This window comes from Siphateles boraxobius, unplaced genomic scaffold, assembly GCF_051911475.1.
Source record: "Siphateles boraxobius isolate OS27281-9 unplaced genomic scaffold, OSU_SipBor_1 141, whole genome shotgun sequence".
NCBI lineage: Eukaryota > Metazoa > Chordata > Actinopteri > Cypriniformes > Leuciscidae > Siphateles > Siphateles boraxobius.
The window spans coordinates 832,042-859,884 of NW_027508746.1; the positions used below are offsets into that span (position 1 = coordinate 832,042).

Consider the following 27,843-nt stretch of genomic DNA (forward strand, 5'->3'; position numbering starts at 1 on the left):
TTGATGATCTCTTGTGATATTAGCACTAAGAGTTTTGAAAATGTACCTTACTTGTAAAAATAGTACCAACGCGAATGCAATAAACTGCAATAGCTGTAGTCATGCAAATAAACATACGTTTTGTTAATATTTATTAGATAGGCCTACATAACTTCTGTTTTGTATATGTATTTTAAATTCGAAAGTAAAGCAGGCTATTTATTTATGTTATATCGTAATCTAGCTGCCTTTCTTTGTTAATTTAGGGACCCTTTAAATCGTCATGCACGCACTCTTTGAGTTGGAGAGCCTCCTACAGGAATCAGCCTGTATTTCTGGCCATCACTTTCAGATTTAACCGCTTGTTCAATGGAGGCACATAGCTGTTTCTATGCGGGCATTATACATCAGGATTGCAATAATTCCTATTAATCGACGGTCATATTCTAAAAATGCTCGCTCATCATCTGCATTATACTTCAGTGGATTACACTAAACCGCGACGGAGAAACGGACACCCGAAAAGGCCTTGAATAAATGATGCATTTATCATCTTCATGGCAAAAATAAGAAAACTGCATGGTGGTTTCACTGTCAGAGGATTCCGCGCTGGAAAGGTAACATTTTAAAATATAAAGAATAGCAGGCATTGATAGAAACGTCACATATTCTTGAAGCGCGGTCACACTGTTCGTTCCATTGAATTCTATTCATATTCATATTCGTAGCTATACGAGACAGCGGAAACACACGAGCAAACACATCAAGGGCGAGTTTATTTCTATCGACGTTTTTAATCTCATATGTAGGCTATATTTATATCATTGAATTCAACCCAATCTTATTAATCAAACAAATAACTGTCTAATGTCATGTAAATAACATCATTGTGCTTCTTTAAGAGGAGAACAACACTGTGTTCAGCTTTTTCTTTTCGAGTCATTGTCGTTATGTAGGTTGTACAGCGGTCAAGCCAGTTTTTGTGCTTTACTCTGTTATCCTTTACAAGTTAATCTTTCTTTGCAAATTGTGTATTTCTTTGGCTAATGTTAAATTTTTTTCTTTATAGGTCACATCTCAATATTTTTTATGTAGAGGTTTACAGCATAATTGTTTGCAAAAAGCAGTAAAATGAAGTATACACTTTTTCTAAATACCTCTTTTGTTTTTTTCATATATTTTTTTACCATATTAAAAGTTTCTGGAATTCAATCTCCCACACAGTTTGCACACCTTTTTTGAAACCATTTTACTGCAGCATTTTGGAGATACATCACTTTAGTCGACTTCAGGCCTATAAAGACCAAATTTCTAATATGTAGAAAAAACTAATGTCCTGTTCTCATAGGGGACGTCCCATACAGTATGCACGCCTCCTATGTAACGATTTCTACTGCAGTGATTTAGAGATATGTCATATTTTACTATTTCAGATGCTTATAGATACCTAATTTCTAATAAGTCGAAAAAACGAATGGCCAGGTCTTATAGGGAACGTTCCATACTAAATACACACCTCACATTAAACTTTATCATTGCAGCGATTTGGAGATATGTCACATTATTCAAACTTAAAGTAGAAAAAAACGGATGGCCAGTTCTTATAGGGGATGTCCCATACTATATGCATACCTCATATTAATACTTTATACACCTGTAAAAACCTGTAAATAATTTCTAATAAGTAGAAAAAACTAATGGTCAGTTTTTATAGGGGACGTCCCATACAGTATGCTCAACTCTAACTCTTTGGAGATTTGACACATTATTCGACTTCAGAGGCCTATAAAGACCTCATTTCTAATAAGTAGAAAAAACTAATGGTCAGTTTGACCGTCCACACACACACACACACACACACACACACAAATTAAAAATACGCCGCTTATCTTATTTAGAGTACCATCACAGATCATGTTGTAGAACGGACACAAACACGATGATAAAGGCAAAATGAAGATATGTCTAACCCTCACAGAAACATTTTTACATTTTCAAATAAGCATAATTTAGTATGTGTATTCGTCAGTTTTCCTTGTGTGGACCGCTGGATGTAGGTGATCTCAGGTTTTATCCTTGTGGGGACATTTGCTGCCCACAAGGATGGACAAACATGAACACACAAAAACACACACGAGGTGTACATACGGCATGGGACATCCCATATAAAAACTGACCATTCGTTTTGTCTACTTATTAGAAAATAAGGACTTTATATGCCTCTGAAATGGAATAATGTGTCATATCTCCAGAATGCTACAGTAAAATGTTTTGATACGAGGTCTGTATATTGTATGGGACGTCCCTTATGAGAATTGACCATTAGTTTTTTCTACTTATAAGAAATTAGGTATCTATTAGCATCTGAAGTAGTAAAATATTACATATCTTCAAAACGCTGCAGTAGAAATCGTTACATAGGAGGTGTGCATACTGTATGGGACGTCCCCTATGAGAACAGGACATTCGTTTTTTTCTACTTATTAGAAATGTGGTCTTTATAGGCCTGAAGTCGACAAAAGTGATGTATCTCCAAAATGCTGCAGTAAAATGGTTTCAAATAAGGTGTGCAAACTGTGTGGGAGATTGAAAAAATATATGAAAAAAACAAAAAAGGTATTTAGAATTTACTGCTTTTTGCAAATAATTATGCAGTATGATAGACATGCGGAATTTGCATAGCGTATCTCCGCCCCACCGCGTGTGTATAAAAGGAGGACGCCGGCAACATGCAGATATGTCTTCGCTGAGGAGCCGAGACTGAACTCAGGCGTCTACCCAGCGGTACAGCGGAAGTGGCAGGGAGACGTAACGTCTCCGTTCCCTACTCAGGGAACGAGGGTTACATACGTAACCGAGACGTTCCCTTTCGTAGTCACTACGAGTTACGTCGGATGACGGAGAATGGGGGTCCCCGTGTAATCACGCCACCTTCACTGCTGTCTTCTATTGCCCTGGCACCAGCGTCAACAGTGCTGGAGGAACTCAGGGCTTCAGAGAGGAAGGCTCACCTGACGAATATATCGCACGTATCCATTCCGTGGAGTGGAATGGCGAGCAAGCGAAGACACCTGAGCGGGTCCAATACTAGCTGACTGAAGCGAGCACACGAGAGGACACAGGCTCCACTCGGAGATTATAAAATCTGGCGAATGTGTTGGGTTTCGCCCAGCCTGCAGCTCTGCAGATGTCTGCCAGCGAGGCGCCATGCGCTAGAGCTCAAGAGGAAGCCACACTCCGGGTGGAGTGCGCTGTCACACCAAGGGGGCACGGTCGGCCTTGCTGTTGGTAAGCCAAAGCAATGGCGTCCACAATCCAGTGAGACAACCTCTGCTTGGTGAGAGCCTTTCCCTTCAGTCTCCCCCCATAAAAGACAAAGAGCTGGTCTGAAGTCCTGAAACACTGCTCCTGTCTACGTAAGTACGGAGTGCACGTACTGGACAGAACAGTGCCAAGGCTGGGTCTGCCTCCTCCAGGGGCAGCGCTTGCAGGTTCACCACCTGGTCCCGGAAGGGAGTGGTGGGAACCTTGGGCACATATCCAGGCCGGGGTCTCAGGATCACGTGAGAGTGACCCGGCCCGAATTCCAGGCACGCTTCGTCAACGGAGAATGCGTGCAGGTCCCCTACCCTCTTGATGGAAGCCAATGCAACCAGGAGCGCTGTCTTCATTGACAGGAACTTAAGCTCCACTGATTGCAGAGGCTCAAAGGGAGCCCGCTGCAGGGCATTTAACACCACTGAGAGGTCCCAAGAGGGAACGAGAGGAGGGCGAGGATGATTTAGTCTCCTCGCTCCCCTCAGGAACCTGATGACCAAGTCGTGCTTCCCTACTGACTTACCTTCGATGAGGTCGTGGTGTGTGGCAATAACGGCAACATAGACCTTCAAGGTGGAGGGAGACAGCCTTCGCTCCAACCCAGTTCTCGGTGAGAAGAGAACCAGTTGACGAAGAGGTTCCACTTCAACGCATAGACATGTCTCGTGGACGACGCTCTAGCGGAAGTGATGGTAGCCGCCACCGCAGGTGGCAGGGTACTCAAACCTGCCTCGTCCCGTCCAGTAGCCACACATGGAGTCTCCAAAGATCGGTCGAGGGTGCCAGAGGGTGCCCCGTCTCTGAGAAAGGAGATCCTTCCTCAGAGGAATTGGCGAAGGAGGTGCTGTCGCGTGGAGTACTAGTTCGGAGAACCAGGTCCGGGTGGGCCAGTACGGCGCAACCAGAATGACCTGCTCCTCGTCCTCCTTGATCCTGCACAGGGTCCGTGCGAGAAGGCTCACTGGGGGAAACGCATATTTGCGTAGGCCCCGCGGCCAGCTGTGCGCCAGTGCATCCGTGGCGAGCGTGCCCTCGGTCAGGGAGTAATACAGGGCGCAATGGGATGAGTCATGGGAGGCAAACAGGTCTACCTGTGCGTCCCCGAACTGGTCCCAAATCAGCTGGACCGCCTGGGGATGGAGTCGCCATTCGTCGGAGATGGTCCGAAACCGTGACAGCTCGTCGGCTGCAAAGTTCCGATCTCCCGGAATGTAAATAGCACGAAGGGACCTCAGGTGCTTCTGACTCCATAAGAGGTGGCGTGGGAGTTGCGACATACGGCGGGAGCGTAGACCACCCTGACAGTTGATGTACGCTACTGTCGCGGTATTGTCTGAACGGACTAGTACGTGTTGACCCTCGAGCAACGTGCGAAAACGGTGCAGGACAAGGCGTACTGCCAGCAACTCGAGGCAATTGACATGCAGAAGTCGCAGGGGTCCTGTCCAGGAGCCCGCGGCAGCATGCCGATTGCACATGGCGCCGCAGCCCGTGGACGAGGTATCTGTGGAGAAAACAAGACGCTTGGAAACTCGTTCTAGGGGAACTCCGGCCCATAGAAAACTGAGGTTCCTCCACGGGGTGAAGGTCTGACGGCAGGTCGGAGTCACTGGAACTCAGAACGTGCCGTGGTGCCATGCTCACCTCGGGACTCGATCGCGACGCCACAGCTGAAGCGGTCTCATATGAAGCAATCCGAGCGGCGTTGCCACGGCTGCAGATGCCATGTGCCCCAGGAGCCTCTGAAACAATTTCAATGGGACCGCACTCTTGCCCTCGAACTGTCGAAGGCAAGTCAGCAGTGAGTGTGTGCGCTCGTTCGTAAGCTGCGCGGACATGGCGACCGAGTCGATCTCCATACCGAGGAAAAAGATCCTCTGCACAGGGCAGAGTTTGCTCTTCTCACAGTTGACCCGAAGGCCCAGACGGGCTAGGTGACGGAGCACTAGGTCTCTGTGTTCGCAAACCTGATCTTCGAAAATTCAAGACGCGCAGATCCAGGATTGGCCGTAACCCACCGGTCTTCTTGGGGACAATGAAATACGGGCTGTAAAACCCCGACCTCATCTCGGCTGGAGGGGCAGTCTCGATTGCACCCTTCGCCAGCAGGGTGGCAACCTCCGCCCTCATGACCGGGGCATTGCCACCGCTTCATAGTGAAGCGGACTCCCCTGAAGCGGGTTGGAGACCGTGTGAACTGAATCGCATAACCGAGCCTGATAGTTCGGGCGACACAGCGGGACAGGTTGGGAAGCTCTAACCAAGCTCCCAGAAACTGAACCAGCGGGGACATGCGAACCACAGGCTTCCCCCCGTAGGGGCAGCGAAGCGGAGTGACCGGCCCAGGCGTGGGTGGCATAGCTGCCGGTGCGGGGGCACGGTCACACTCCGCACCCTGACAGAGGAGACCAGGGAAGGACCAGCGTTCCACGGGGGTCTGCTCTGCCAGGGGTCTGGCGACAGAGGGGGATGAGAGTGGTGAGGTCCGGAGACGGCACGTACTGTCATCCGGGCCCTCTGGGACAGAGAAGCATGAGAGCGGCGAGGCCCGGGGGCGTCGCACACTGTCACCCGGCTCTGTGTGCTCAGTGATGGGATTATCGGTTCTTTCATTAACCACAATAGGGTACTGCCCACCCGTGGGTGAGCAGCGGGGAGTGGAGAACAAAAGATCCCCCCCCCCGGACCTCCACCGGGGGAAGGAGGAGGCGTGCAACCGCCTCCTGGGAAAAAAACGAGGCCATCACTGAGCAGCCCGTCTCAGGAGCGCCGCTTAGCCTGCCGTTTAGCGGGGCGCGGGGCTGGAGAGGGCTGTGGCGCCTTCCTGCGGCGTCCTACACGACGCTGCCCGGGTGAAGGCTGCTGCTGGGGCCGGTCGGGAGGGGCGGGAGCCGCGGGAGGGCGCCCTCGGCGGCGAGTAGGCTGAGGCGTCTGAACCGACGGCAGGGTGGAGGCAGCAGCGGGCCGTCGGGGCAGAATGTGTTTAATCGCCTCAGACTGCTTCTGTGCGGTCGAGAACTGCTGGGCAAAGTCCTCAACCGCTCCGCCGAAGAGGCCGGCCTGGGATATGGGGGCGTCGAGCAGGCGAGTCCGCTCAGCGTCCCGCATATCAGCCAGGTTCAGCCACAAGTGACGCTCCTGGACCACAGAGGTGGCCATCACCTGACCCAGGGATGCGTGCGGCCTCTTTCGTCGCTCGGAGAGCGAGGTCAATGGTGGCACACAGCTCATCAAAGAGCCCGGGGTCAGTCCCGCCCTCGTGCATGTCTCTGAGCAGCTGGGCCTGGTAGACCTGCAAGGTGCTCATCGCATGCAGAGCGGCGGCCGCCTGTCCTGCAGCTCTGTGAGATCTCGCCACCAATGTAGACGAAAATCTACAGGCCTTGGACGGGTGCTTAGGTTTACCACGAAATGAAGCACTCTGAGGACACAGTTGCATCGCAACAGAGCGTTCAACCGGGGGAACCCCAGTGTACCCATGGGCAACCGTCCCATCGAGGGGAGGAAATGCGGAGAAAGCTGACGAACGAACACGGGAGGTCAAGGGAGCCTTCCATGACTTCGACAGTTCCTCATGCACCTCCGGGAAGAACGGTATGAGGGTTGTAGAGGGGGGCGTGGTCCGAGGACACATCGTCGGATTGTTCCACACCGTCACCCTCAAGTCACCCTGTCCACCAGCCGAAGTACCACCTCTCGTGGAGGGTGTAGATCGGGGTGTGGATGAGGGGACTCTCTCTCTCGAGTGAGATCATTGAGTCTCGACCTCAGTGTTGCGATGGTCATGTTCCCACAGAAAGAACATGAGTCATCCACAAGCGCTGCTTTAGCGTGCTCTAAGCCCAGACACACAAAGCAGCGATTGTGCCCATCAAAGGAAGACAGAAATCGGCCGCACCTAGAAGAACACGGGTGAGACATCTTTAAAAAGATGTGCCACGTGCAGCTCTTTTAGAGAGGAAAACTCTGCGATGCTGAAGCGACCAGGGAGAAACACACAGACCGGCAGACAACTGCACTGCACTGCACAGGCAATGTGAACTCGCTGGGTACCGCCGTCACACCAAGACCGGAGAGCTTGCTCGTCTCGAAGAGAAGATGATGTCACTGAAACTCAGGATCTTGGCTTGTGGAGTGAAGAAAGCTCTTGGCTCCGAAGCGAAAACATATCTGCATGTTGCCGGCGTCCTCCTTTTATACCCACGCGGTGGGGCGGAGATACGCAATGCAAATTCCGCAGACCCATGGCATTTCATCGCCATTGGCTCGTTTTATAATACTCGAAGATGATTGGCTTTCTAGGCGAAACCCCCATTCTCCGTCATCCGACGTAACTCGGAGTGACTACGAAAGGGAACTTCCTTTCAACCAGTTAACAGGTTTTTACCATAGCAGTCATTTATTGTTAAAATTATGATAATTTTTTACATTTCATTTTTTATATTTTTCTTATTTAACATAAGAAATACTACAGACATAGTAATCCAATATATATTACAGTTTTTCTGAATTGCTAAAACACTAAACCCCATTCTCTGAACTAAATTCTCAATAGCCTAAACCCATTTGTCAAATAAATCACTCTTTCTGTTAAACATTAAACAAGTTCACATAGTTAAGACACTGATTTTTGGAAATTACATTCACACTTTTTGCAAAACTCTAAACACCCACTCACTCACTAAAACACATTTCGCACTATGACGCATTTTTGTCGCAGAACACTAAACACAAGAGGAAAAACTTAGCCTACTTAAAATTGTTCACACTTATTTCTAATGTTCAAAAAATGTAGAACACAAAATTATATTGTATACAGTAAAATGGATACATTTTTGGAATTACATTAAAAAGTATAGTAATTGCAACTAAGATGAATATATTGTATACTATATTGTATATGTCCATCAAAAACTACAGTATGCACTGCAAGTATAGTATTGTACTGAATATTGAATAGTAGCCCTATCGAATGTCTGTATATTCAGCTCTTGCATACTGTAAAAATAGTGCAGTCCAACTGCAAAAGTCAAAAAGGTCAAATAAAACTCTACTGTTATGCAACTACAAAATCAAGATCAATGAGAGATTGATTCTGCTTCAGCATCATGTGTTCCTGCTGACTCTGGACTGGACATCACAGACAATGTTGTCTCTTGTCAAACGAAGGGAAAAACCTTCTAGTCGGACAGATCCAGCCTTGACAACACTGTCCACTCGCTCTTCCTCCTCCTCTCAGATTATTTCCATTAGTGCATCTGTCTCACATATGTACTCTGAGCTGACTTGTATTATGTACAGTTGGTTTGGTCACATCATTAGAAATAAGTGTGAACAATTTTGAGTCGTTGTGTGTAAACGATGACAACTGTGTTTTAGATTGTTTAACTTTTTCCTCTTGAGTTTAGTGTTTTGCGACACAAATGTGTTTTAGTGAGTGAGAATGTGTTTAGAGTTTTGTATGTGTGCATGAGATTTGCAAACAGTGTCTAACTGCCAGCACTTGTTTAACGTTCTGCAGAAGTTTACATTTATTCATTTAGCTGACGCTTTTATCCAAAGACTTACAATTGCTATATTTCAGAGGTCGCACGCCTCTGGAGCAACTAGGTTAAGTGTCTTGCTCAGGGACACATTGGTGTCTCACAGTGGATTCGAACCCGGGTCTCTCACATCAAAGGCATGTGTCTTATGCACTGCGCCATCATCACCCCATAAATAGTGACTTATTCGACAAATTGGTTTAGGCTATTGAGAATTGCAGAGCTTCATGCATTCAGAGTAACATACATTTAATTTAGAGTTGTTTAAGCGCATGCTGATGACGTTTTACTCTTCTATACTAACTTTATTGTAGCCTGCGACTCAATAGGTGTCATCATCGTACAGACTACATACATGTCGTACAGTGTGATTTGAAATGATCTTATATGATTGCTGAAATCTCACGGTCTGTATCAGGCAAAAGACATGAGGGAAAGGAGCACAATATAAAGTGAGCAGAGCACATGAGGAACAGGTGAACATAATCAAACAAATGAGGACTAGACAAGGAGGCGGCACGAGAGGAGCACATGGCCAACACAGACACAGACAAAACCATGTGCTCAGGCACAACACAAACAGAAACAAGAAGCAAAGATAAAACAAGCGCAGGATGCTTGTAATATTCACATACAGACAGATTTGTTTATAGTCTGTACGAGGGGATAAAGAGATGCAGCAACTCTTGAACGAGTACAAAGACACTTTTATCGCTCATAACTTCTGGAGAGAAATAGCAAACACTGGACAAGGATTAAACTTGTATATATGAGCAATATCACACACAGGTTTTCACAGCCATGCTGATTTAGAGCCATATTATATAAATATATATTAACGTCTGCAATATTTTGACTGCATATAAAATAATTGACCCTTCGCTAGCCCCGCCCTACTTAGTTACTTTTGCTACGCCTGTCAAGCTTTCGCGTCTAGCACGTCTATTACAGTGTGTATGCACCGGTGTCAGACATTCTCAATGAGATAATTAGTAATTTTTGGCGAACATGTGAAATATCTGAGAGACCAAGACAAAAGGGACTGCAGTATGCGTTCGAGGGATATATCCACGACATAATATGCAACCGATTAGAGAATAATTTAATAAAAATTGAAGCTAAAGCCTATAGTCGCAGCAGCCGCTGCCTCATACGCTGACCATTCAAATGGGAAACACACAAATCGAGGAACAGCTATGTTCGTGTACAGCAGGGTAAGTGAAATGTGAAACTAATCTAATAATTATAAATCAAACAGTTTATCCATAAATCTTGTGGAATAACTGTTAACACTACCACCGGGAGAGCCGCGATCGGATTGGGTTAAAGTTACTCAGTCATGGGTAACGTTAGGCCGTCGATTAACAAAATGCTGAAATATATTTTAAAGTATGTCAGTGAGCCTCCCTCTTGTCTTTAAATGTCTTATTTTACGTAAAACATGTGCATTATGAATAAAGAACCGTAATTATTTCCAACTTCCAAGCAATATGTGTTTTTGTTAATCCTGTCGACACTTAGTTGTGAATGGGGTCTCCAACACTGCTTGATCCACGCACATCCTTTCTCACCTTGGCTTTTAGATTTTCGGGAAGAAAAAAAATTACACTCCCCCGTCCAAACTTTTAGGATACCGGGTATCAGATTTGCACAATCCATACGCACAACGCTTCGGCATGTTTCCCTCGCTCGAAAGCTTGCCAGACCTCACGCGCCTAGTTACGGTTGCTAAGACACGATTGGCCAGTGGCGGTTTTCGGGCGTGGCTTAGCGAAGGGTCAATTGACTGCAAATTCAACATGTGCAAGTATGTCCAACAGCATTAGCAGAGGCTGTAATCAATTTTAAGCATCCAGATGGTATAATCAAAGTTGTGGTGCACTCTCAGAATTTGCATTTATTTGTCATTTTAACTGTTGGAAACAGTGTAAAAGTGGACTTCAAATATTTCTTATCCTGTTACGCCCTCTATAGGCCATGATCAGCAACTAGTCGATGTCAAGCTTAACGCGTCATGGCATTTTTTATGTTCTTGAAAGAAGACTCTTCTGCTCACCAAGGCTGCATTTATGAAATACAGTGATCTTGTGAAATATTGCAATTTAAAACAACTGTTTTTAACATTGATAATAATCAGAAATGTTTCTCGAGCATCAAACCATCATATTAGAATGATTTCTGAAGGATCATGTGACACTGAAGACTAGAGTAATGATGCTGAAAATTCAGCTTTGATCACAGCAATAAGTTACACTTTACTATATATTCACATAGAAATATTTCACTGTGTTCACTGTATATTTGATCCAATAAATGCAGCCTTGATGAGCAAAAGAGACATATTTCAAAAACTCTTACCGAGCTCAAACTTACAAGTTAAAGTATATAATTTTTGCTCTTGATATCAGGCATTAACCAATAACCTGCTCATCTTTTTTTCCTCTTGCAGTTGGCAGTGCAACATAGCAGAGAAAAGCAACACTGGACACCATGCATCTTTTTGTCCCTTCACTGGATCTAAATGTATAATCAGACCCAAAAAGGAGGAGTAAAGAAGTTTGTCCTGTGATCTGTAAAAATGGTAGGGTCTAGATTTAGGGTCTGTAAGGGTCGCATTAGGAAGCGAGGAGGTAATTTAGGGTTCACCCATTACCTCTGCATTATAGTCTTCTGTGGCTCTTTACTTGCTTTACTCTTCATCGACGTCATTGAATTATGGGTGACCTCGCTGGGCATGAGCAAAGTGGAAGGGTTTCATGGACTGGTTCTTCCGCACAGTATTCCTCCAACCCGTTCGGAAGAGTACCCGCTTATGCCAAGCGTCCACGTCTGCGAACGAGCCAAACCTTTCCTCATTGCTTTGGTTGTATCCGCACCTCCCAACAGAAAGGCCCGCCAAGCCATTCGGGACACCTGGGGTGGGGAAATACAAGTCAGGGGTCACCGATTCATGACCCTCTTCATTGTGGGACAGCCATCGGACCCGGTTCTCGGGAAAGAATTGGTGGAAGAGTCAAAGGAGCGCGGGGATCTCATACAAGGTCGCTTCATTGACTCCTACGCTAACCTAACCCTTAAAACTCTGTCTATGCTGGGATGGGCTCGCCGTTTCTGCCCGCAGGCTCGCTATCTGGCAAAAGTAGATGATGATGTGCTGTTTAACCCCAGTGCACTGCTGCAGTATCTCAACCACAGCTTTAAAACGGCAGAAAGTGAACTCGCTGAGCTTTATTTGGGTCGCGTACACATGCGAGTCGCACCGGATCGGAATCCTTCCAGCCGACACTTCATGTCAGAAACGGCATACGCTGGCGTGGTTTTTCCGGATTACTGCAGTGGGACGGCGTATGTACTTTCTCGACCAGCGTTGCTCAAGCTGTCATTAGCAGCGGTTGCCATACGATTACCCAGTCCATTGCCACCTGAGGATGTGTTTGTAGGGATTTGTGCTCACACCGCAGGGATTACACCGACCCATTCCCCACTCTTCTCCGGAGGACCCGCTGTACCATTCAGCCGTTGTTGCTATCAAACTATGGTGTCTGTCCACCACACCAAACCAGGGGACATGGTGCACTACTGGACACAAGTGCACTCCACCGGCCCGTGCTCATGGTTGGGTGCACGGACATCTCTTGGTGTCTGTAAAGTAAGAGCGCTTATCGGGACACTGTTGGGGAGAGACTCCTGAAATGAAACATCAAATCTGAAAAGCCAAAGGGAAAAGAACGTCTTTGGTTGCAAGGATACTATGCACTGCGACTCGATTTAATATCATGCAATACTTGAATTTATGCTCACTGCTTCCCTTACAAAAAAAATAAGTGTGCTTAAACTAAATGTATAGAGGATATACTATTTATGTACTTCTCAGAAATATACTTAAAATTTCATTTTAAGTACCCTAGTGAAAAATAAATATACTAAAATGTATTTAAAATACAAGCATACTACAAATACATTTACGTATTTATGTACTTAATAAAAATACCCTGCAATTGTATTGTTAGTATACAAAATTTTTATACTTAAAGTCTGCTAAATTGGAACAACTAATTTTGCACTAAATGATACCGTAGTTTTCAAGAAATAATATAAACTATAGATAACTAAAGACTAAAGATAATAACTAAAGATATACTGAAGTATATGATTGTGCTGAAGTTATTAAAGTTATAGTTATAGCTAAAGTTATGTGCTAACTATTGCAAGTACACTTTAGATACACTTGTAAAATCTTGTATTTAAAGACTGATATTATACAGGAATTATACCGTTAATAATAGTGATATTAAAACACATTTCAGGCTTAATATTAAGAAATGTGCATTGTGCAATAAAGAAGTACTCTAAATAAAGTTTAATTATAATATTTATGTCATTAAGTCTCAAGCGATATGTCAGTAAATTTTAATGGGTTTGTAGTATACTTAGTATGAAATAAATGTATTTTAAATACATTTTGGTCTAGGTTTTTTTCACTAGGGTATCCATGGCTTGTAGTTGCGTTAACTCTTTTGATTGAGTAGCCTATCAATACTTTTTTCACATAGATTTACTTATTGTCCTGTCTTCAAGTTTATATATAGTAATAAGTCAGCTTTGGGTTGCAAAGTGCTATAATATAATATAAAAACGACATAAGATGTCAAAGTAAGTAAGATGTCAAGTTCACTGAAGTATACTTGTAGTATAAAACTGCTTAACCAGTAGTTTACTGAGAGTATACTTGAAAGTGTACTTTCATAAACTAAATAATGTGCTTTAAGTATTATATCAGTATACCTGTAAGTTCACTTGTAGTGTAATTGCAGTACAAACAAAAAATGTAGATGTAAACTAGTTGCACACTATACGTAAAACTATACTTTTATACACTAAAAAGTCAGGCAAATTAGTCCCACGTAGTATTGAAACAGCACAGTAAAGTATACTACTAGTACATTGATATTAGTATACTTACTACATGAAGTACATGAACTTTACTTAAGTATACGTAATAAAATGAACTTGAAGTATACTTCTTTTTTGTAAGGGTTACCAGCATGTGCCTTTCACGATTACACTTCTATACATCTAATATATAATGAGAAGCGCAGCTGAACAGTATACACACGAAGACCAGGAGTCAAAGATGAATTTCATTCGGTAGACAGAGAGTTTCTTAAACTAACTTAGAATACAGAAACACTAGTACTTATTAACATTTACAAAATCAACTGACGTTGATTCATTATTAATCGGAGGATTCTCATAGGTTAACAGTACACTTAATTCTAGCAATGAAAAACTCAGCAATACTTTACAATAAGGTCTCATTTGTTAATGCATATCAATTTTCACAGCAATAATTAAATTTGTTAATGTTGGTGAATAAAAATGCATCCAATTCAGGAATCGGATACTTGTTATAAAATTAAAATTTTGATTCCTGTTTGTAAATTTTCATGTGATTTTAAAACGTGCATTCAAGATGCAAAAATAACTAAATTCAGCACTCGCTCACTGTTTTCTGTGAAGCCGCCTCTCATATAGTGTGTGAATACTGAATTGAGATCTCTTTTGCGTCTTCTTGAGCTTGAACAGAAAAATACACACAAAATCATGTCAAAATATCCTCGTAAACTGTTGGTAATGACAGTTATGAACGTAAACAGTTGAAAAAGAAAACGTGTAACAGTATATTGGATCCATGCATTCACTCTTAAAGTGACAGTAGCCTAATAAACCTTCTGCTGTCTGTGTCATTAACCTTAATCTAAGAACAAAAGACAGAGAAAATCTCTCACTGTTCTTGACTGAATCACTTTTGTGATTTTATTAAGGATTAATCTACAAATTGTTGAAGTGAAGACTATGCAGGGTTATTTTCAAGCTTCAAAAAAGCACATAAAGGCCCTGTTTACAGCTGATATTAAGATGCGTTTTGTTCGATCGGATCACAAGTAGACGAGAGACACATTCCCGTTTACAGTTGGTTTTTTAATCCGTCTCTTCTGTCCACTTTCAAACACTTCTGTCCTGATTTTCTTCGAGGGGAGGATCTATGGGTGAGTAAATGTTTGGGCTTTTCAGATGTTACGATCTAATGGATGAAATAAGCTCATATAATTTACATATGAACGCGACCGGAGACGACAGAAACACACGGAGAAACACACATCAGCTTCAGTTTCTGCTCTGACAGACGGGAGATCAGCCGAACGCTGTGAGTGTGTGTTAGACATCAGGAATGGAGAGTGAACATTGTGCTTTTTGCTTACATTCGAGCTCATGAGCGTTTACACTATGTGTTTTCGACTACATATGGAAGTTGTCAAAAGTGGACGAGCTCGAAGCGTTTTAGACCCGTTTACTCCTGTATTTAGTGTCCACTTGTGATCTGATCAACCAAAACATATCTCATAAAACCAGCTGTAAACTGGGCCAAAGACACGGCTAAACTAATCCAAGTGAATCAAGCAACGTAGTCCAAATCTTCTGAAGAGACTCTATCACTTTTTATGATGAACAGATTTAATTTAACCTTTTATTCACATATAAACATTGATCAACACACAAACATAGTGCACATCAAACAGAAGCTCGACTTGTGCACACTTGAACAAACCTCAGTGGTTTGCATGCTTTTTAGGATGACATAGGATTCAAAGATTATATCTGATGTGCTTTGTGTGTTTCCGGCTGTTCAGGAGACCAGTAAACCAACAACAGAAGATCTCAGCGTTCCTCAAGGCAATTAGTAATGATCTTGGTCCTCGTCCATTACAGGCTTTCTTTCACACAGCGCGTTGATCCCGGGAAATTGCCACAACGCCTTCTGTGTGAACGCAAACACGACCCGGGATTGATCCCGGGTTTGGGACCTAGTAAGATTAGTAACATCAATGCCGTGTCGTAAGGATATCACTGAAGTGAAGTGAAAGCAGGCTAGTGAAACGGTAGCCTACGTAATGCGCTAGTTTATGATCGAATCAGAGAAAAAAATGCACAAGAGCTCATAAGCAAACTATATAGACGCTGCTGAGGCATGTCAGATCGATGTCACGTGTCTTTACGGGATTTTTACGAGTTGTGTGTTGATTTTGGTTCATTCACACTGCCAGTGATTTTCCGGAATCAGAAAGTGCGGATTCCGGAAAATCTGAGTGCGGAACGCACTCTCTGATTCCGGAAAATCACTGGCAGTGTGAATGAACCAAAATCAAACGAACCCGGGACCCTTTATCCGTGTATTTTCCGGAATCTCTGTGTGAATGAAAGGGGCTCCAAGAGAAGGACCTTAAAGCTAGACCAAAGCAATGAAACTAAACTAACCAACACTAAAACAGTTTCATCGCCTTACTTAGAGAGAAGCTTAGATCTGAATCTAGAACTCATAATCTCAAATTTAATCTAGGGGTACCGATTAGCTAAATTATCAAACAGCATTTCTCTTTTTACTTTAGGGTTTCAGTTTTGTGCTTGTTTAATATCAACAGGAAATGACAGTCTAGCTGAAACCAAGTCTATTTTCGTCTTTCTGAAAGGGAAACCGGAAACTGCGGATATACAAAGCAGCTCTTGTTTGCCATTTCCAAATCAGTCATGAATAGCGTTACTAACTTAAAGATGAGGGAAATAATGGACATTCATGGTTCATTATATAGGAGAATATTTGTAGACTGTACCACACAGTGTATGTCTTTTTATTCCTATAAAAGGTTCTCAGACATAAACACATTTGTTTTGCTAAACCTATTCATGTAGGCCTACAATTTTATTCTAAAAAGAAATTTAATGTCATACAAAAAAAGGTCACGTTGCACACAAACCGTTGGTCTGAGCAAGTTGTACCACTACAGAACTGTGAATGTCTTTTCTTTTTCTTTTTTTACACAAGTTAAACTGTATTCAACTCATTTTCAGTTGAATGTAATTTAATTCGAAATGACTTATGCAGCCAAGTTGATTGTAAGTTAGGAGGTGGGTTTGTGAATATAACATACATCATCAACCTCAATTTAAAACTATTTTAAATGTTTTGGGTTTATTTAGGAAGATACATAGATACATATACCACAAAATGTTAAAGCATAACAACTGAACGGGTCAATAAAGTCAATAAATCGTTTTTAAATGATGGCACTGAAAAGATTTAACTAAATGTTGTTGCAATGTATGAATGAATGAAAACTCATTTTTCAATTAAAGAGAAATTAGAATAGTATGGGCTGCTTTTGGTGATTGACACTTTATTGGTTATTTTTATGAATATAAGTGAAATGTGAAAAGTTTTTCTCAATTTAACAACATTAACTTACAATTGATCACGTCTTCCCTCAGGTATGGAATTCCAAATCTGACATGATAATAAATGAAGAAATACATGAAGAAATGTAAAAAAAAAGAGTATTAATACTTTTATTTCCTTATTTATGTATAATTGTATTTTTCCAAGTTTTTTCATTTATTTATTTACACATGTATTTTATTTTCACATATATTTATTCATACATTCATTTATTTTCACATTTATTTATTTCTAAGAAAAAAAAAAGATTCTACATTTCTTCCTCCGTATGTTAATGTGTTAATGCGTGTTTTACCTTAGACATCATCAATCGAGCTCAGAGTGTCAGACATGAAGCTTTCAGGCCACAGTGACACTTTGTGGTGGTGAGACCAAAACCTAACGCAAAGCCACAGGGAATTAATGACTTAGAGATGGGCAATATGGCCAAAATCTTATATCACAGTTTAAGTAATTTACAGTTATCACCCTAACTGTATATTGGGTGACCATACTCTTTATCCTGGACATGGCTGTAAAACATCGTCTGGTGGAGATTTCTAAAATGACTGAATAGAAACCACATCTTCAACAGATCTGATAATGGATAACACACATGGGCGTCAGTTTGGTTTGAAATGTACAGAGACGCATTCGGATCGGAAGTGCATTTTCAGAAGTGCTTGAGTTCAAAAACAACACATTTTAGCGCCAGATCTCTTATTTAATAGCGAACTAAATGAATGCTCTGCTAGTTAACTGGAGATGTTTTATTTATTGTATTAGGAACATCCGTGCCTCAAAGTTTCAAAACGTGGTGGGGAAAAATATCGATCCTGAGAAAAAGTGCTGGGACACGACTTCACTGGATCTAAACCACTGTTGCTAACTAATTTACAGGGAAAGTTGCTGAAGGCAGATCGATTTGTTGCTAAAAGATGCTAAACGGCGTCATTACGTAATCACAATTCAAAACTACGCCATTATGTAATACGTTTATTATTTGAAATGCTAATTTGGATTTGTTTGTAAAAGATATATATATATATATATATATATATATATATATATATATATATATATATATATATATATAGCGTTTTTAAAAGTAGGCCTAATACAATTTTTTTATGATCCGATTTTTTTATTTTTAAATACAGCATTGATATTGAACAATTACATTTTATGTAGGCTATTTTCTTATTAACCAGTGAAACTACACATGAAATGTGTTTAAATTATTTTACCCAAAATGTGAAATGCATGCTACCGCTACGCACACAGTCTCTGTGCCTGTCTATATAGACCTTAATTTAGCTCTGCCTATGCATAGACATCATATGTCAGCCCCTTTTTTTTTTTTTTTACTTCTGGAGCATTTCACCTAGTTTAAAGCCTGCAGTCCATGAGATTGGTCATCCAATCAAATGGCAGTAAAGCTCTGCATGTAGTAATTATATAAAAAAACACTACATTGAAGAGAAGCTTGGCAGCACTTCATTCCAAACACAGAAGCAAGCAACATTTTATATGGTTTCATTTACATTTTTTATATATTTTTGCCAGTATTTCATAGTTTGTATGTAAAATAGAAAGATTGAACTTATTAATTAAAGCTAAAAATCGATTGTAGAATTGCACGTTTTAAATCAGGATTTTTCCAAATGTGTCTGTCCATTAGAATGGACAGTGGGTTCGAAAGCCTGTTACTGAAATCACATTTTCAGTAATGCTGGTTGAAATTTCTTATATAAAAAATCTATATCACAGTACCGATACATTTTGAAACTTTTTCATATGCAGAATATACAGTTCATGAAGTGCTTGAACATATAGCTGATGAAAATATCTCAGATGTTGACTTTATGTGGAGTGATGAGGAAGATGGAAATATCCGTATTTAAAACTTTATAAAGTAAAATAACTAGCTTCCGGCCAGACGAACATACGGATTAAAATCCGCATTTGACTAAAATCTAAAACTTGAATATGAATATTTTTCATATTTTATTTTATATGAATATTTTTTATGGATAGATGCACTTTTATGATGGATAGATGCTTTTATGATGGATATATGCACTTTTATGATGGACAGATGCACTTTTATGATGGATAGATGCACTTTTATGATGGATATAAAATCATCACTCGATTTTAATATAACTCGATTGTATTCGAAAGAAGAATGTCATATACACCTAGGATGGCTCTATACAGGGTGAGTAAATCATGGGCTAATTTTAATTTTTGGGTGAACTATCCCTTTAAAGGTATAGTTCACCCAAAAATTATATTTGTCATCATCACTTACTCACCCTCATGTTGTTCCAAACCTGTATGAGTTTCTTTATTCTGCTGAACACAAAATAAGATATTTTAAAGAATGTCGTAACAAGACAGTTGACAGTAGCCATTGACTTCCATAGTATTTTTTTCCTACTATATATTTTCTTAATAACTATATTATATTATTATAATATAATATTATCATTATTAGTAACTATTTTGAAAATTACAATAATATTTAGCAGTACTGTATCAATATAGATATTACAGTACAATGCCGTATAATTAATTACAGCAGAAGCAGACCAAATTACGAAATACAGTAAAAATACAGTAAAGTACTATTTTGTGGTTTACAGTACTGATCTTGTGCACTGTAAAGTGAATTACACTACAGTTACTGGAAATCGAAATACAGTAACTTGCTGGCAACCGTGCTGCCAGTAATGTACTGTTAAAATACAAGAAAACCGTTAACAGAAATTGTTTCAAAGATGCACACAGGAAATGACTCTAACATGAATGCATTGATTGAGGTTTATTTTCTTATGAATAAACAAATGTGCCATCTATAAAGCAAAAACCTTACAATTAAAGCAATGTTATAATGTTCAAGTTTTTGATCTAAAAAAGAAAGATGCACACAGAAAATGACTTTAATATGACCATATTGATTGATTCGAAGATATTTAGTTTGTTACAAACAATGTGCAATCTGTAAAACAAAAACCTCAAAATTAAAGTTGAAATGGTATACTGCTGAACATTTTTTGACCTTGAGAAAAAGCTTAAAGTATAGACCAACAAATTTTATGTTTATTAATTTATTTCATGTTGGTACATTTTTGGGAAGTACACCTGTTTTGACCTGACGTCCATTGGAATGGACAAAAAAAATTACAATGAAAGCAAATTTTTTTTTTTTTTTTTTTTCATTTGGTCTCATTTATAGAAGCCTCATGAGCAGGGAAAATGTACTTTTATATTTTTCAGAAACTTGAAACATAATTCAGGTCTGAAGGGGTCAAGGAATTATGAATGAAACGCTCAGTCTATTTAGCGTGTTGTTTGGATTAGAGTCACTTTCCAAAAGTTGCTAAAAGTTGGCAAATAAATTTTAAAAATTGCTAAATTTGTTGCTAGGTGCTTTTTGAAAAAAAAAAGTTGCTAGGGTAGTCTAAAAAGTTGCTAAATCTAGCAACAAAATTGCTTAGTTGGCAACACTGATCTAAACAAATAAATCTAACCGTAGAAGTGACCAGTAATTGGTGGCTTTTTAAAATCTATTTAAAATAATTTTGCAAGGGTTTTTGCAAAAATGTTATTAATTTTTTTTATATATATATACCAAAATTGAGCTTAAGGTTTCAAGAAAAAAGTGGTGGGTACATATTTCATTTCATTTCATTTCATTTTATTGTTTATTTTTACAGGGACAATGCACAATTAAAAGTAATTGCACCAGAATTAGCTAATAGCTAGTTTACATCTGCTGTCCCTGGGCAGGTAAACAAATAAAATAACATACATTACATATACACCAAATAAAACATCACAATACATACATGTGCATAATATAAAATTTAAAACCAGAATATAAAACAGATAATGCACAACACAGTCATTAGTGGTTGCAGATCTGTTGTGATAGTAGCCAGTACTTTAGCTTATTTTTAAAAATTGAGAAGCTATTGAGGCTTCGAATATCTGTAGGTAGGGAATTCCACAACCCCACTACTCTAACTGAAAAAGCTTTTTGCCCAAAGGCTGTTTTTCTGTACTGCATATAATGACGAAATCTGATGGAGACTATGCAAATAGCCCTCCTAACGCAACATTTTTCATAATAAAATTGATCAAAGTTTCCACACAAAAATGAAGTAGCAGCACAACTGTTTTCAACACTGATAATAATCATAATGTTTCTTGAGCATCAAATAATCATAATGATTTCTGGCTGATCTTGATCAACGGCTTATTTTTCCACCTGAGATTGCCACCACTAACCTACGACCAGATATTGTTTTGTGGTCTGGATCAGCACGCATTGTTCAACTGATAGAGTTAACAGTGCCATGGGAGGATGCGGTAGATGAGGCATATGAGAGGAAGAAATTGCGGTACGCTCATCTGGCCACTGAAGCAGAACAGCGAGGATGGAGAGTCCAGGTTTATCCAGTGGAAGTGGGTTGTCGAGGTTTTGTGGTACACTCTACAACCCGGTTCCTCAGAGACGTCGGATTCAGTGGCCAAGAGTTGCGTCGCATAGTAAATAACTTATCTGAAGCAGCTGAAAGGATCAGCAACTGGCTGTGGTTGAGACGGAAAGATTCTAGCTGGCTGTGTACAGGCCGCCATGCTACGGTTTCGTAGAATTCTTGAAAACTTGAAGGGTGTTGTTTTATTTGTATAGGTTGTATAGTATTTACAGTCATTACGTTCCTGTGTATATTGCGTGGATGACGGGTGGTTGGGCAGATATTGTGTTTTGTGGTAGGTGGTATGCCATACGGAACCGTTGCCACTGAAACTGCATATTAACGCACCAGTGGGGCTCGACAGCCTTAGTCAAACGGGTTGGCGCGTATGGTTGGGTTGCGGAGAGATTGTGAGATTGTGGTTAGGTCTCAGCAGCAAGAGGGAAGTAGAGGTCAGTTAGCTGGGCTGAGTTGAGTGGGGGACGGAGGGGGGTGACTCTGGGACGCCAGAGTCACTGTCGAGCCCTCTTGAGGTGTCGTGGGCTAGTTGACGAAACACTGAGGACGGAAGGTGCCCACTTGAAGACCCTAGAGATGTTCCCTACTCCGCTCAATCCAGAGGGTTGTTATGGGGGACCGCACTGTGGTTGCAGCCGTTGTGTGTGCTGACGCGCAAATACACTATTAACACCAGACAGAAGGAGATTCACGTCACCAGATGGAAAGAAGCGTAAATGGATGGAGAAGCATAGGTTACTGTAAAGCTACGTCTTAGTTGGTGCTTATCTTGGCGAAAGCCGAGTACAAATCAGCATGAAGTTTTAACATCTACTCTCGTGTAATGGAAATCATGAAGGATCGTGTGATAGTGAAGATGCGCTGTGGAAGCGGGCCAAAGCATTCTAGAGTAAATATGCTGCTATAATGCACGTAGGTGATTTTAAATTAATACATATCTATTTATTAAGCTACATCCTGATGAAACTAATCATAGTGTTGATATATTTTTTACACTGCCGACTCTATAGAACAATGGGAAGGAAAACGTCTACGGTTACGTATGTAACCCTCGTTCCCTGAGTAGGGAACGGAGACGTTACGTCGGATGACGACGAATGGGGTTTCGCTTAGAAAGCCTATCAACTTCGAGTATTACAAAACGAGCCAATGGCAAAGAAATGCCATGGGTCTGCGGAATTTGCATGGCGTAACTCCGCCCCACCTCGTGGGTATAAAAGGAGGAAGCCGGCAGCAAGCAGATATGTTTCTTCGCTGAGGAGCCAAGACTGAGCTCAGGCGATCCCCGCGGTACAGCGGAAAGTGGCAGGCAGACGTAACGTCTCCGTTCCCTACTCAGGGAACGAGGGTTACATACGTAACCGTAGACGTTCCCTTTCGTTGTCACTCCGAGTTACGTCGGATGACGACGAATGGGGTTACCAGTCTAATCACGCCACCTTCTCAGCTGTCTTCCAGTGCCCTGCGTAATCGAGATCCCTGTCAGCCTGGACAAAGGACTCCATATAACACAGGAATACCAAGGTACACTGGGAAGCATATCCCAAGCTAGGGGAAGTATGCAATTAATGCCAGCCCGGAGGGGGGGGACTTAGAGAATACACATATGACCCGAAGGAAGCATATGGGAAACACTGGGGTGTCCAGCCGCAGGTGGAATATTTCAACCCCAGGGGTGGCAAGGTGGCTTGCCAAGGGAAAGACACACGCTCAGAGAGGCTTACAGTGGAAATACACATGTGGGGGTCGCTCAGAGGAGGGACCATGCACACGGGAGGCACCTAGCCGACGCACAGGCAATAGACACTGGCGCCGACGTCAGGAGTGCTGGAGGAGCTCAGGGCTTTCGGAGAAGCTCACCTGAGAAAATATCGCACGTATCCAGTCCGTGGAGTGGAATGGCGAGCAAGCGAAGACACCTGAGCGGGTCCGGTACTAGCTGGTTGAAGCGAGTACACGAGAGGACACAGGCTCCACTCGGAGATTATAGAATCTGGCGAATGTGTTAGGTGTCGCCCAGCCTGCAGCTCTGCAGATGTCTGTTAGCGAGGCGCCATGCGCTAGAGCCCAAGAGGACGCCACACTCCGGGTGGAGTGGGCAGTCACACCAAGGGGGCACGGTCGACCTTGCTGCTGGTAAGCCAAGGCAATGGTGTCCACTATCCAGTGAGACAACCTTTGCTTGGAGAGAGCCTTTCCCTTCAGCTTCCCACCATAACAGACAAAGAGCTGGTCTGAGGTCCTGAAACACTGCGTTCTGTCTACATAGGCGCGGAGAGCGCGTACTGGACAGAGCAGTGCCAAGGCTGGGTCTGCCTCCTCCGAGGGCAGCGCTTGCAGGTTCACCACCTGGTCCCGGAAGGGAGTGGTAGGAACCTTGGGCACATATCCAGGCCGGGGTCTCAGGATCACGTGAGAGTAAGCCGGCCCAAATTCCAGGCACGCTTCGTCAACGGAGAATGCGTGCAGGTCCCCAACCCTCTTGATGGAGGCCAGTGCAACCAGGAGCGCTGTCTTCATAGACAGGAACTTAAGCTCAACTGATTGCAGGGGCTCAAAGGGAGCACTCTTCAGGGCAGTTAGAACCACTGAGAGGTCCCAAGAGGGAACGAGAGGAGGACGAGGAGGATTCAGTCTCCTCGCTCCTCTCAGGAACCTGATGATCAGGTCGTGCTTCCCCACCGACTTACCTTCGATGAGGTCATGATGTGCGGCAATGGCGGCAACATAGACCTTCAGGGTGGAGGGAGACAGCCTTCGCTCCAGCCCCTGTTGAAGGAAGGAAAGCAAAACACTGATCGAGCATCTCCGGGGGTCTTCTCGGAGAGAAGAGCACCAGTTGACGAAGAGGTTCCACTTCAACGCATAGACGTGTCTCGTGGACGACGCTCTAGCGGAAGTGATGGTAGCCACCACCGCTGGTGGTAGGGTACTCAAACCTGCCTCGTCCCATCCAGGAGCCACACGTGGAGGTTCCAAAGATCGGGACGAGGGTGCCATAGGGTGCCCCGTCCCTGAGAAAGAAGGTTCTTCCTCAGAGGGATCGGCCAGGGAGGTGCTGTCGCGAGGAGTACTAGTTCGGGGAACCAGGTCCGGTTGGGCCAGTAAGGGGCAACCAGAATGACCTGCTCCTCGTCCTCCCTGACCTTGCGCAAAGTGTGCGCAAGAAGGCTCACTGGGGGAAACGCATACTTGCGGCCCTGCGGCCAGCTGTGCGCCAGAGCATCTGTGCCGAGCGTGCCCTCGGTCAGGGAATAGAACTGGGCGCAGTGGGTCGAGTCGTGAGAGGCAAACAGATCTATCTGCGCGTCCCCGAACTGGTCCCAAATCAGCTGAACCGACTGGGGATGGAGTCGCCATTCTCCAGGGAGGGGCTGAAGCCGTGAGAGCTCGTCGGCTGCACAGTTCAGCGCTCCGGGAATGAAGATGGCTCGAAGCGACCTCAGATGCTTCTGACTCCATAGGAGGAGGTGGCGAGCGAGTTGTGACATACGACGGGAGCGTAGACCACCTTGATGGTTGATGTACGCTACAGTGGCGGTATTGTCTGAGCGGACTAGTACGTGTTGACCCCTGAGCAACGCCCGGAAGCGGTGCAGGGCAAGGCGTACTGCCAACAACTCGAGGCAATTGACATGCCACAGCCGCTGGGGTCCTGTCCAGGAGCCCGCAGCAGCATGTCCATTGCACATGGCGCCCCAGCCCGTGGTGGAGGCATCTGTTGAGACAACAACATGCCGGGAAGCTCGAGCCAGGGGGACACCGGCCCTGAGAAAATCGAGGTTCGACCACGGGGTGAAGAACTGACGGCAGGTCGGAGTAACTGGTACTCGGAACGTGCCGTGTTGCCATGCCCACCTCGGGACTCGGTAGCGAAGCCAAAGCTGAAGCGGTCTCATATGAAGCAATCCGAGCGGCGTGACCGCGGCTGCAGATGCCATATGCCCCAGGAGCCTCTGAAAAAGTTTCAGTGGAACCGCACTCTTGCCCTCGAATTGTCTTAGGCAAGTCAGCAGTGACTGCGCGCGCTCGCTCGTAAGCTGCGCGGACATGGCGACCGAGTCGATGTCCATACCGAGAAAAGAGATCCTCTGCACGGGGCAAAGTTTGCTCTTCTCCCAGTTGACCCGAAGGCCCAGACGGGCTAGGTGCCGGAGCACTAGGTCCCTGTGTTCGCAAACCTGATCTCGAGAGTGAGCTAGGATCAGCCAGTCGTCGATATAACTCAGGATGCGAACCCCTTGCTCTCGAAGGGGAACAAGGGCCGCCTCGACGACCTTCGTGAAGATGCGAGGAGACAGGGCTAGCCCGAAAGGGAGAACCGCGTACTGGTATGCCTGCCCCTCGAAAGCAAACCGGAGGAACGGTCTGTGTCGAGGAAGAATGGAGACATGAAAGTAGGCGTCCTTCAGGTCGATCGCTGCAAACCAATCCTGGGGCCGTATGCATTCGAAAACGCGTTTGGCGGTGAGCATCTTGAACGGCATCCGATGAAGGGAGCGGTTCAGCACGCGCAAGTCCAGGATTGGCCGTAACCCACCGGTTTTCTTGGGGACAATGAAGTAGGGGCTGTAGAAGCCGGACCTCATCTCGGCTGGAGGGACAGTCTCGATTGCACCCTTCGCCAGCAGGGTGGCAATCTCTGCTCTCATGATAGGGGCATTGCCACCGACCAAAGTGGAGCGGACTCCCCTGAAGCGGGGAGGAGACCGTGCGAACTGAATCGCATAGCCGAGCCTGACGGTACGCGCGATCCAGTGGGACAGACGGGGAAGCTCTAGCCAGGCTCCCAGGAACTGAACCAACGGGATCATGCGGGCCACAGGCGTCCCCCCGGAGGGGCAGCGAGGCGGAGTAACTGGCCCAGATGTGGACGGCATAGCGGCCCGGAGAGGGGGCACAGTTAGCAACCGCACCCTGGCAGAGGGGGCCAGGGGAGGACCAGGCTGGTCGTCCCGCGGGGGCCTGCTCTGCCAGGGGTCTGGCGACAGAGGGGGACAAGGGCGAAGCGGTCCGTGGACGGCACGCCGTGTCAACCGCCTCTGGGACAGAGGGGGGCGAGGAGAGCACGGCTTGTGGGCGGCGCTCTGTGTCGCCCGAGAACTCTGTGAGCTCAGGGAAGAGGGGATTGTTTCTGTCTTTAACCACATTAGGGTGCTGCCCACCCGTGGGTGAGCAGCGGGGAGTGGAGAACAAAAGATTCTCCCCCGGCCCTCCACCGGGGGAAGGAGTGGTCCTGCTACCACCTCCTGAGAAACAATCATCATCCCTGAGCAGCCCGTCTCAGGAGCGCCGCTTGGCCCGGCGTTTAGCGGGGGGCGGGGCAGGAGAGGGCTGTGGCGCCTTCTTACGGCTTCCTCCGCGACCGGCCCTGGGTGGAGGCTGCTGCGTGGTCCGGGCGGGAGGGGCGGGAGCCGCAGGAGGGCGCCCTCGGCGGGAAACAGGTCGAGGCGTCTGCCCGGCCGGCAAGGTGGAGGCAGCAGCGGGCCGGCGGGGCAGAATGTGTTTGATGGCCTCGGTCTGTTTCTGGGCAGTTGAAAACTGTTGGGCAAAGTCTTCAACTGCACCGCCGAAGAGGCCGGCCTGGGACAAGGGGGCGTTAAGCAGACGGGTCCGCTCAGCGTCCCGCATGTCAGCCAGGTTCAGCCACAGATGTCGCTCCTGGACCACAGCTGTGGACATCACCAAACCCAGGGAGCGCGCGGTAACCTTCGTCGCCCGGAGAGCAAGGTCGGTCGCGGCGCGCAGCTCATCAAAGAGCCCTGGGTTTGTCCTACCCTCGTGCATGTCTCTGAGCATCTGGGCCTGGTAGACCTGCAGAGTGGCCATAGCATGCAGTGAAGCAGCCGCCTGTCCCGCCGCTCTGTAAGACTTCGCCACCAGGGTCGACGAAAATCTACAGGCTTTGGATGGGTGCTTAGGCTCGCCCCGAGAAGAAGCACTCTGCGGACATAGTTGCATGGCAACAGAGCGTTCAACCGGGGGAAGCCCAGTGTACCCACGGGCAGCTGCCTCATCGAGGGGAGGAAAGGCGGATGAGACCAGCGAGCGGTCCCGAGAAGACAGGGGGGTCTTCCAGGACTTCGAGATCTCATCATGCACATCCGGGAAGAAAGGTATTGGGGTTTGCCGAGGACGAGGGTCGGCGGCCTTACCCAAAAACCAATCGTCCAGCCGCGAGCGCTCAGGACAGGGTGGAGGCCTCCACTCAAGTCCGATGCTCGCG

The 27,843-nt window shown here is 44.6% G+C and overlaps 1 protein-coding gene across 1 annotated transcript; it reads left to right on the top strand.

Moving 5' to 3' along the window:
* Positions 1-283: 283 nt before the first annotated feature.
* On the top strand, positions 284-17,049 carry b3galt4 (UDP-Gal:betaGlcNAc beta 1,3-galactosyltransferase, polypeptide 4). Its single transcript, XM_077230312.1, has 2 exons — positions 284-596; positions 11,290-17,049. Exon 2 carries the CDS (start codon positions 11,419-11,421, stop codon positions 12,529-12,531), a length of 1,113 nt encoding a protein of 370 aa, XP_077086427.1. The 5' UTR covers positions 284-596; positions 11,290-11,418; the 3' UTR covers positions 12,532-17,049.
* The last annotated feature ends 10,794 nt before the right edge of the window (positions 17,050-27,843 follow it).

Coding starts and splice junctions, on each gene's coding strand:
- b3galt4 (XM_077230312.1), top strand. CDS start 11,419: ATGGTAGGGTCTAGATTTAGGGTCTGTAAGGGTCGCATTAGGAAGCGA.